Raw genomic sequence first — 12,495 nt, forward strand, 5'->3', positions numbered from 1 at the left:
AATCGATGGAAAGAAAAAATAGAAAATCGGGTTTGGAATTTGGTGCCATATAATATTTCCACTATATATTCTACTCCACCTAACAAAAGTATGTACCTAAATAAAACATTAATTATATTTTGATTAAAAAATCTAGAGAGTGATGCACTAGATGCATTTATTTATTATAGACAGAGGTTATCCAGAAGGATATATAATCTGATCTTCTTCTTTTCATGAATACAATCTGATCCCCTTTTGTTATTTACTTTTTTAATTACTTTCTTTATTTTTAATCTCTATCAGCTTCTTTATCTTCTATACATCGAAATGGGCTTAAAATAGTTGCCCAACTAATTAGCAACTAGTAGTATAATTTAATTTAGTTGTTTTCAAATTGACTAACTAGTTTAATTAAACAACTTAATTATTATTATGAATTAAAATAAAATATTACTCCATTAGATAAAATTTTCAATTCTTTCCCAAACTTCTACAGTTTTATTATTAGTTTCAATTTCAATTTTCTGAAAAATTGGTTTTTCAAATATTATTAATTCTACAATATTTGGAGATTTACGGATTCTGTTGTAACTTGCAAGAGAGAATTGTAGTCAACTATCATGCACATCATAGTTATATATTGCAATTTAATTATAATGTATTTTTAATATATATATATATATATATATATATATTATATTTACTAGTATTAATAAATCCAACCCACTATGAATCATTTGTTTATCTATATATCACTAGTATGCTCTAGTTCCAAACACTTCCACTTTAGACAGGAAAGAAAGATCAAACTTCTTTGTTGATCCCATAATTTTTTGTGACTTTTTTTTTTTCTCTTTTTGGTAGACAAGACAACTAAAAATGAAAAAAAATTTGATCATTACTCGTGGACGATTATATTATTAATTACCTGCAGATGTAAAATGAGATTAAGTTGAACAACATTAATGTTTGCATGTGATGCAGATGGGCCCGCAATTTATTTATGAATCTCCTAATATTCAAATCCGACCCATTGTCATATTTAAATTTTAAAAAAATAAAAATATGATAGTGGAAACTAGAAAAAATCTATGTGTACTCATAAATGCTATAGACTAATACTCAAAATAAAAACATCATAATAAAAATTTCAGAATGTTCCTTCGCTTTCTGTTAATGACTTTAAATGCATGTTAGAAAAGTCAAGATATATACATATATTAACTGAATATATTCATAAAAAAAGAAGTGTTCGAAAATTTTGCCACATTATGCAGGGAAATACCATTACATCTACACCACAAATGTACAACTGTTCGGAGCGTTGATCAGTTAATTTCATCAATCAATTCCCATCCTTCCCTCTCTTAATTTCTTTTATCCAGAAAATGCCATTAAACTTATTAAAAAATACTAATGGAGAAATTGTTGGATGAAATGTAGAGGCCTTTGTGCAGAAGAGTTAGAATATCGGAAAATAGGTGAGGAACGAGTATATTTTTTGCTCTATTTTAACTATAATACACACTCTTCTTCTCTTCTTGTATAGGGTTAAAGTATGATACACAAGGAAATATATATGTAATTGAGCATGCACGGGTAGCTCAACTAGTTTTATGGAGACAATTGAATTTAAGGTTTCAAATTAGAATTCTAACAGTAGCATATGAGTTTCATCTTTAGGACAAGGGAATTGCATTTTGAGTATAAGGAAATATGTAAATGAAAATCGGATCAATTACACTTTCATTGACTCTATTTTGTGTGTAGTTGGTTGTTATAACTATTATCATATGATTATCCATCTAGATTAAGTTGTGAGTTTATTATAGTTGAAAAAGTTGTCTATGACGTGTTATCATATAATTATTCATCTAGGATTAAGTTGTAGTAATATTCAATCTCATAAACCAAACATAATATATATTTGATCATGAGATATAATCTTTCAAACCAACTGACCTTTATTAGACTAAATTTATTTTAGTTTAAATTTTGAGCATACATTTATTTGGATCCGTCAAATTTCTTGTGACAAGCTTATTTGGATACATTTATCGGGGTGAATATACAGTTCATATAAAATGTTTCACCTTTGTTTAATATTGGTACAAAAATTTGAATTTTATATAAATCATACAAAAAGTTTCATTCTTGTTTTATTTTACTTCATCCATTTCCTAAAAATAGAAACTTTAGAAACGACACAAGTTTTAATGTAAAATTGGTAAAGTAAGAGAGATAAAGAGAAAAAATGGGTAAAGTAAGAGAGGGGAAGATAAAAAGTAGTGAAATTAATGTTAGTGGATTTTGGGGTCCATTTTCTCAAATGGAGAGTATCTATTTTTAGAAAACAGACTTAAAAAGGAAAGAATTTCTATTTTTAGGAAACAGAGGGAGTAGGACATTCGGCTATTTTTATTTGGATATTTGTCAACTCTTTTTCTAAGTGGAGTGGAAAATATTTTACTATTACTTATTTTATACCAATACAAATAGTTTCATCATTGTTTCATATTTTGTACGTCACGTATAAAGTATTAATGACGTTCGAACACATGCGCCGGAATGTAGTAAATTGAAACAGGATGAAACTTTTTATAAATTTATGCAAACATTAACATTATGGACTATATAAAATAAATGTGAAACATTTTGCATAAATTGTATAATTACCATAAAGCAAAACAATATATATAAATTGTGTAATTATCCCGCATTTATTATGCGAGATGCAAATTCTCTATGTTTTATGAATATTAAAAATACCTTAATACTTCGACTCTATTAGATATTGACAATATTGTGCAAGACGAGACGAGGTTTGTAGTAAATTTATAAAAGCATGAATGAGAAAAATAACGCCATACTTCCTCCATCCCCTAAAATAGAAACTCGTTCACTTTTTTGTTCGTTTCCTAAAAATAGAAATTTTAAATTTCTTTCCCTTTAAGGAGGTGGGCCTATTTTCCACTGACACAATTTTCTTTCTATATCTCTCTTACTTTTCCAATTTTACATTAAAACTTGAGCCATTTTAAAAAGTTCCTATTTTTAGGGGACAGATGGAGTATTAGTAATGAAATATACTCCTTATGATACAGTAAAAAAATTGAAGAAATAAAAAATATATTAATTTTATAGAATACACTCATTCGGTCTAAAAATAGGAGTCTCATTTAGTACAAATTTTAAGAAATATAAAAAATAGTTGATAGAAATAAAATAAACTTTAAGTTTAACTAACGAGGAATCAACTTATCATTTATAATATTAAAAAGTTGAGATTTTTTATTAAAAAGTTAAATGAAAAAAATAAGACTCCTAATTAAAATAAAGGGAGTGCGTATATAACAAAAATAGACTATTTTTTAGGTAATTGACAAAGTGATAGATGCTTTTTTCCACTTTCTAATCTTAATGAGTATTTTATTTAATATTTCTCTCATCCATTCTAAACATTTTTACCACTTTCTATAACAAACTTTGTATTTTTAATCTTCTTGTTACCGGTGTCGACACTCCATAGCCGAGGATAAGCAAAAGCCGGCATATATCCGCAACAAGCTATCTAGCTTTAAAAAAAAAGCAAACATCAAAACCAATTTCGATTGCATCAGTAATTCTCTCCCGCGTTGCGATCTCAGATAAATAGATTGTTAAGGGGTTTTCCCTTAACGAGGCCGACGGCGGTGCTCGGTGGCCTAGATCAACTCCGGCGCCCAAACGTAGGGTCGGCGGAAAGTAGGTTCGAACTGTGCGTGGGCAGTTTCCCCGTCGGGCAGTTGGTTCCTAGGGTTTGTAACTTGAGAATAAAGATATTTGGGCAAAAGATAATTCTTATCCATGTCTTGACTTTGTGAACAAGCACCCTATTTATAAGACTAAGGACGAGTTCTTTCTATTTTTGTTATAGCCCACTAATGGAATTCCATTTTAATGAAGGAGATTAGATTTATTCCGAATCGAGGAGTGACGCATGAGAGTTATGCGTCGTTATTAATGAAACGCACAACCCTTATGCGTCTTTCGTTAATTACGCATAAGGGTTATGCGTCGTTAAAAGACGCATAACCCTTATGCATCATTACCGAAAGACGCATAAGGGTTGTGCGTCTTTCAGTCAGCTTTTAACGCAGAAGGCAGAAGCAGCGCACAGAATACACTTTCAATTCCTCTCTCCGATTTCCGGCGATTTCCAACGTTATCTCCATAAAATCCGGTAATTTGTTCATCAATTAAGCTAGTGCAACACTCACTAATGCACTCACTATTAATTTATTTTTATCTTTATTTAAATTTAGAAAAATAAAGTAATATCTATATGTAAGAAAATACTATAAATAGTAATAATTTAGTCTTGAACAAAGTCAAAGTAAAAGAAAATAGTTAATTCATAAATAATACAATAATATTATTTTTAATATAAAATAAAATTAAAGTACATATATCAATTAAATTCTTTTTAGAATATTAATAAAAATATTTTTTTCCTTTATAAAACAATATTTTCATATACATACATAAAAAACTGAATTTATCAATATAATAATTGACCATGAATAAAACAATGAAAATATTGTTTTATAAAGGAAAAAAATATTTTTATGTATCTTCATTGTTTTATAAAGGAAAAAAAATATTTTTATTAATATTCTAAAAAGAATTAAATTGATATATGTACTTTAATTTTATTTTATATTAAAAACAATATTATTGTATTATTTATGAATTAACTGTTTTGTTTTACTTTGTTCAAGACTAAATTATTACTATTTATAGTATTTTCTTACATATAGATATTACTTTATTTTTCTAAATTTAAATAAAGATATAAATAAATTATTAGTGAGTGCATTAGTGAGTGTTGCACTAGCTTAATTGATGAACAAATTACCGGATCTTATGGAGATAACGTTGGAAATCGCCGGAAACCCGAGAGAGGAATTGAAAGTGTATTCTGTGCGCAGCTTCTGCCTTCTGCGTTAAAAGCTGACTGAAAGACGCACAACCCTTATGCGTCTTTTAACGACGCATAACCCTTATGCGTTATTAACGAAAGACGCATAAGGGTTGTGCGTTTCATTAATAACGACGCATAACTCTTATGCGTCACTCCTCAATTCGGAATAAATCTAGTCTTCTTCATTAAAATGGAATTCCATTAGTGGGCTATAACCAAAATAGAAAGAACTCGACTAAGGACCCAAGGGTTGGTGACTCCTAATTTATAAAAACTAACAAAGAAAACCTGAAAAGAAGCTTATAATTACGCTCGACACTTAAAGCAAAATAAATAATAAAATACTAATATCCAAAAAGAAATACTCCCTCCGTTTCTCCATAGTTGAGTCATTTTTTCATTTTGGGAAGTATCCTCGTAGTTGAGTCATTTTCCTATATAGTAACTTTTTTCTCTTTCTTACGTTACTCCCTCTTACTTTATTCTCTATACTTTATTCACTTTCTACTTTATTCTCTCTATTTTTTCCATCTCTTACTTTTTTATCTATTTATTTAACCCATTCAACATTCCTTTCAACTCCGTGCCGGAAAGTTTTGCCTCAACTATGAAGAAACGGAGGGAGTAATAAACACAATAAAAGACAATAAAAAGATTATAAAATATGCGACTGCTTGGGAACGTAATCGCCAAGCATATCGGGCGGGCGCGCGTTCCTCTTCGGCTTCGTGGTTGGCTGGTTGCATGGTTGGCTGAACCAGCGGCGACCCACGATCGACTTCCGGCTGTTCCTCCCCTGCATCTTGCACTTCGGCTTCTTGACTAGCTGGCTGTTGTTGTATCGTATCATAGATTCATGGGGGCTTTCAAATTTCAATTATCTGCCAATTCTTGCATTTATTTGCTATGTATGATCTCTCCTAGTTTAATGCTACTCAACATGCACATTTTCACGTCGTTCTTGCTTAACGCACACTCCTGTCTGAGAAACTAGTGTCGTGTTTGCCCTGTTTTGACCCACGCCCTCTTCGCAAAATCAAGATTTTGACCATTTCTGCTTCGCCCATGTTTCAATTTTTCTTAGAAAAAAAAACCCCCTTTCCCTCTTCCGATTTCTCTCGGTGCGTGTTTGTGTGTGTGTTCTTGCTATGGAGGGAAATTGTTTTGTTGAGGTAGATGTCAATGGGGAAGAGGTTTTCGTGGTTGATAAGGTAAAGATTCTTTCAATTATACCTCAAAATTAAATTTATATTCTCCTAATCGCGTGTTTCTCTCTCGAGAATCATGAATGTAGCTTTTGGGTGGTTGATAATTTTTAATGAAATGGTTTAATCATTCCATCTATGAATTGTGAAAGACATTTATTTGCCATTATTTTGTTCACCTATTCTGTTTGTTTTATTGCTCTTGTCATTTATTAGGAATATTCAATGATCATGACTTTTACCTCTGCTTCTTGCACACCTCTAACTGCCTGAATTAGTACTACTGCTCTTTCCTTGCAAGAATTTATTGCTTGTTAACGGCCTCCCATCTCTACTCATCACCAAATATTACATTTGCACATGCATTGATAGAATGATAGTTGTAGTTTCTAAGCATGCGTTAACTTCAACAAACTCCGTTGATCGAATTAATGACTGTTTATGCATAGTTTTGTTGAATGCTATATGTATTCTTCTTGATTAGCATAGACTGAAAGCAAACCATTGCTTATTTCAATTAGGATTCATTGATATGTGATATATGTACCATACATTTTTATATGATAGGTATAGTTTTGCACCTCAAATCGGCTCTTTGCTCGTTGTTGTAGAGCATTGTACTGTCTTGGTTAGGATTGCTTTATACTTGATATGTAGTATCATACATTTTGTATATCTAGGTTATAGTTTTGTGCCTCATATCACCTCTTTTTTCGTCGAAAGCAACGCCATATAATGCAGTTAGGATTGATTGATATGTGATATATGTCATACATTTTGGTACTTTTATGCATATTTTGTGTCTAAAATAGACTATATTGTTCTTTTGTAGCGAGTTATATCGGCCTATTCAGGAAGGATAAGTAAGTTGCTCTGTAAACTAAGAGATGCAACGGGAAATCTGAAGGTTATATTCCACGGATTTCCTGGAGGCGTGAAGGGTTTTGAGCTTATCGCGAGGTTCTGCTACAATAAAGGGAAGACCAGCATCAACGCCTCCAATATCTTCCCCCTCGCCTCAGCTGCAGATTATATGGAGATGAACAAATTAGTAGATGGAGGAGAGAATCTTTGTGAGCAGATTGAGGCGTCATTGGAAGAGATCAAGTATTGGAGATGGTCAGAGGTTGTGATGGCGTTGAAACAGTTCTTGGAAGTGCACGATAAGTTGTAGAGATCTCTCGTTGGGAGGATCGTTTCGTGCTCTGAGATGAGCCCCTCTCCGTCAGCTTCCTCATCAGATAGCTCGTGCGATACTAGAAGCTCAGAGAGCTTCAAGAGCAGCTCTGCTCGAGCAATGTGGTGGTTTGATGAGCTCGTAGTGTTGGATGCCCGCGTGATTGAGATGGTGGTGAAGTTGTTGGTGTGCAGAAACATTGACAGTGCACTGATCAGTAGGTTTCTGTTTCACTACCAGAAATCGAGATCTACATCGGCCTCGTGTGGTGAGAGGGTTCGACTCGTTGAAGCAGTTGTCGAGATACTTGGGATTTTGGATGTGCGTTGTGTCTCCTGCAAGAGTTTGTTCGAGCTTCTGAGAGTTGCGGTGAAACTGAGGGTGAGCCGGCAGAGTAGGAACAAGGTGGAGAGCGCTATTGGCTCGTTGCTGGATCAAGCAATGCTCGATGATCTGCTCATTCCATCCTCACCATCAAGGTGCTACTTGTATAATGTGAATTTGGTGTTAAGTTTCTTGAAATCCTTTCTTGGAAAGGTCGGTTGAGTCGAGCCGGGTGGAGCACGTTGCAAAGTTGATCGACTCATATCTAGCTGAGATCGCGCCTGATCCGTGCTTGAAGCCGTCGAAATTCTTGGCTGTGATCAGGGGGCTTCCTGACTCAGCTAGGGACTCTTTCAATGGAGTGTATCATGCTGTGAATTTATATCTTGAGGTATGAAAAAACTGTAAATACCCTAGTTGTGTTCGTGTCGTTTTGCTAAGGATCGTCGTTATGCAGGTGCACTCGGGCTTGTCAGATGGAGACTCTGCTGCAGCATCAACTATGAGAAGCTGTCGCCACCGGTGTTGAGCCATCTCACCGAGAATGCTCGTTTTCCATCGGAGCACGTGGCTCTTGCGCTCATCTTCCAGCGAAACAAGTACGAAGAAGTATCTAACCTTGAAGGAGGGAGGAGAGTGAATGGTTGTGATGAGGTCTTGGTATGCACGAAAATGCAGCCTCAAATTGTGAAGATGAGGAAATCAAGAATTTCTAGGCTTGTTTATGGTAGATTCATAGATTTGCATTTAAAATGTTGTTGATTGGTTAGTCTCTTGTACATCCAAACATTGAGTGAGAAATGGCTTAATATCGATTTTGTTTTTTTAGGAGCACTTAACTAGAATGAGTATCATATAATTTCTGTCATGCTGTAAAATTAATTGTTTATTAGTAAGATTTAAGAATTTTGTGGTCAAACCCACTCTATTGTATAATTGCGGGCCCAAATCTAATGTGATTTTTTTTTACTATCAGCCCAAGTTTTAAGTCTATCACCTAAATGTTCCACCCATTATTAATTAGTCCAACTATGACAAAAACTAGTGTGAACCCACCACCGTCAGTCTCTAAGTAAAATTACTATTCCTATACATTGTAGTATAATTTTATTAAATAATAATCTTTCCTTTCTTCGTCCTATAAAAAGTATATATCATGATACAACATAAATTTTAATGCGTAATTAATAAAATAAGACAAAACGAGAAAAATAATAGGAGCAGTGTTTATTTTTATAGTAGAAAGGGAGTATTCTCTATAAAACTGAGTACTATTTATTTAATGATACTACTACTATATATACAAAATTTGTTATTTTTGGAAATAAAAAAAAGCTAATACTACAACAATAAATTTCAGATCAGGCGGGTTTGACCCGGATATATTTTCTCAAAAGTAATCCCCTAACAGATTGATATATTCTGTATTGCAATGTACTAATATTTGAATTTTGTTATTTTTATTTTTAGTATATTAATACGGAGTATTAAATTTTAATTATATATTATCATTAAAATAATTTGTTGTATATTTAACTTAATATTATTAAAATAAAATAAAAATAATACAGAGTGTTCGGTTTGCAAGATTGCAGCTCGAGATTAAATATATAATGTGATTGGTTCATAAGATTCAATCTCACAACTCAATCCTAGATGGATAATCATGAAATAATTAATCATAGATACACTCCTCCAACTAAAATATTTTCACAACTCAATCCAAAATTATTTCACAACTCAATCATAGATTATATCTTAATACTATTTTATCTAGGAAACCGAACACCACCTGTGTACATTTGGATGTATTCAACGCATAACAACATTTGAATCTGGACCGCACACACCGCACAAATTCAAAATCTCGCTATTGGTTGGTTCACTCAAATATAAGATACCTAAAATATTGATTTTTCATATCTTCTTCTAAAATCCCTTATTTCACATACTTTACTTACTTTTTCTCCATATCTTTTTTCTTTTACCTATTTTTTTTCATTCTCTCTTATTTTATTAATTTTTCATTAAAACAAACTTTGTGCCATGGTCAACTTTTTTTTGAAAAGAGAATAAAGAAAAAGTAGTAATATGAATAAAAAAATACTATTATACAATTAATAACGTTGTTAATGTGACATAGGGAAGCACCATTGTGGATGCGCTGTAATGTAACTCATGATGGGTGGAAGTACCATTGTTGATGCTCAGTGTCTCATAAGGTTAATGTTTGCATGATAACACAAAATTCAGTCAATCGTTTATTTCTAAAAAGAAAGAGAAAAGGTCCAGCATAAAAAAATCTGATTAAAAAAAATAAAAATTGGTAAGCGCAATTAGGTTAGGTGGGCATGACGAAGCGGCAAAGCGGGCAGTAATGGCTGCTCTTGAGCCACCTCTCGATGCACCCGCCGTGAAAATAATGCCAACACGGCATCCTCAAAACTCGCCCGCCGCCTCCTCCGAACTCCTCCAAGCAGATTGAGCAGCAGCTCTCCCCATCCGCCTCGTGCCCCCCCTCCAACATCTCCAACGACAAATCCGCAGCCGGAACCAGCCCTAGATAATCTTCGCCGTCGCCCTCCACGACGTCCGTCCACCGCTGCCGCCGCCGATCGAAATTCACCTCGTAATCGACGTACAGCGTTCCGTAATCAGGTTTTCCGGCGCTCGGAATCTTCTCCCTTGCTTCTCTTAGCGCGAATTCGATCGCGACGGGGACGAAGACGCTGCGCTCGGCGTCGACCATGAGGCCGGCGATGGCTGCTTCGACGGCCGCGTATGCTCGGTCGAGCGGCAGAGATTCTCCGACGATGATGGTGGCGTGGCGGTTGAGCTTCCACGAGAGGCGCTCTGTGATCTGTAGAGTTGTGGAATTTGGGGGTTGACTCCAATTTGTGGTTTCGAAATTGAGGGAAAAGTTGAATCGGAGGCGGTGGAGCTGGTCTCGTCTGGTGGGGCGGAATCTAGCTTCGATTCTCTTGAATTCGATGCAGCGACCGAAGTAGTGGTAATCGAGGTCTACCTCATCGCCGGCCATGTTTATTGAGGAGATTTCTTTGGATGGAATACGAGTATATATATATATATAGGTATTGGAATGTTCAAAAGTCAAAACAAACTGGGCTAGGCCTGGCCCACCGTCAAGGTAATTCTATTTTTATAATCATCATTTTATTTATAATTATAATAAATGTCACTTATTCGTAGATGAATATGCAAAAATGTGATATGAAATATTCAACATCTTCAGCTTCCTTGTTGATTTTCTCTTTCTTTTTCTAGAGGAGCAGCAGCAAAAGAAGCTGTGACGTCATCATCATTAGAAGAAAAAAGGGGTGCACAAACTACAGTTTCATAAGCAACAATTAGATCAGCAAGCCTGTATATTCTCTGTCCTTGTCCAAAGCTCGGACTTCTTGTCATCGATAATTAATCTCCAAATTAAGCTACTCCGTACCAGCAATCTTTGCCGTCTGTCCACGTTGCTCTTTTGTAAGATTCATTCCTTGCTTGATCAAACTTCCAATCAAACTTCCATAGGTGTACTAGTAATTATATGCCCAGATATGTGTAGAAATCGGTATAAACATTCATTCTTATTCACTGTTCAATGTATAGGGATTATACATCTTATATAGGCTACATCAATACAATATATGGTAAATCTAATTTACATTAATTCATATTCTATTTATGGTAAATATTCTTGCATATCAATCACGTATCATATTCCTGATTCCTTTCCTACACTCCCCCTCAAGTTACGTAACGGGATTCCCAATACTCAACTTGCCTAATACTTCTCGGAATGACTTTGAGTTTACAGCCTTTGTCAGAATATCAGCCAATTGGTCTTCAGACTTGACATACGACATCTCCACCACCTTAGCTTTAATGTTCTCCTTGATGAAGTGCCTATCTACTTCCACATGTTTGGTTCGATCATGCTGAACCGAATTTTCGGATATACTGATTGCTGCCTTGTTATCACAGAACAACCTATATGGTTGTATAGGGCGAAGGTCCAACTATGTCATAAGCCTCGTTAGCCATAATATCTCTGTCAACCCACTTTTGATTCCTCGAAATTCTGCCTCTGCACTGGATAGTGCCACCACTTTCTGCTTCTTACTTCTCCACGTCACAAAATTACCTCCCACAAAGGTAAAATAACCGGCAGTTGATTTTCTATCATTTGGGTTGCCGGCCCAATCAACATCAGTGAAACCATGAATCTCCATGTGACCATGTTTCTCAAACATAAGTCTGTGTTCAGCTGTCCCCTTCTAGTATCGAACTATCCTCAGAGCCGCCTCCCAATGTTCTTCTTGAGGTGCATGCATGAACTGACTTACTACTCCCACTGCATAGGAAATGTCCGGCCTTGTGTGGGATAGATAGACCAGTTTCCCTACTAATCTCTGATATCTCCCCCTATTCTTCTGTCTTGCTCCTTCCTTCAATTGTAACCCATGATTTTGAACTATTGGGGTGTCTGCTGGCTTGCAATCTACCATCCCAATTTCGGCCAACAGGTCTAGTATGTATTTCCTCTGGTTTATGAAGATCTTCTTCTTTGACCGTAGTACCTCTATTCCCAGAAAGTACTTGAGTAGTCCTAAATCCTTCATCTCGAACTCTCTAAACAAGTTCTTTCTCAACTCGCTAATTTTCTCTTCATCATCTCCTGTAATGATCATGTCATCTACATATATAATCAGACAAGTGATCTTACCATCTTTCTTCTTGAGGAACAGAGTGTGATCTGAATTGCTCTGCTTGTACCCATATTTCTTCATTACTTCAGTGAATCTTCCGAACCATGCTCATGGGGACTGTTT

General features: G+C 34.7%; 1 protein-coding gene and 1 pseudogene across 1 annotated transcript; one reads left to right on the top strand and one right to left on the bottom strand.

The window, feature by feature from the left end:
• Positions 1 to 5,635: 5,635 nt before the first annotated feature.
• On the top strand, positions 5,636 to 8,475 carry LOC121807014 (annotated as a pseudogene).
• A 1,517-nt stretch (positions 8,476 to 9,992) lies between these two features.
• Positions 9,993 to 10,691, bottom strand: LOC121808697 (E3 ubiquitin-protein ligase TTC3-like). The gene has a single exon (XM_042209290.1). The coding sequence runs from the start codon at positions 10,689 to 10,691 to the stop codon at positions 9,993 to 9,995; it is 699 nt and encodes a 232-aa protein (XP_042065224.1).
• Between the last annotated feature and the right edge of the window lie 1,804 nt (positions 10,692 to 12,495).

This window comes from Salvia splendens, chromosome 6 (assembly GCF_004379255.2).
Source record: "Salvia splendens isolate huo1 chromosome 6, SspV2, whole genome shotgun sequence".
Classification (NCBI taxonomy): Eukaryota; Viridiplantae; Streptophyta; class Magnoliopsida; order Lamiales; family Lamiaceae; genus Salvia; species Salvia splendens.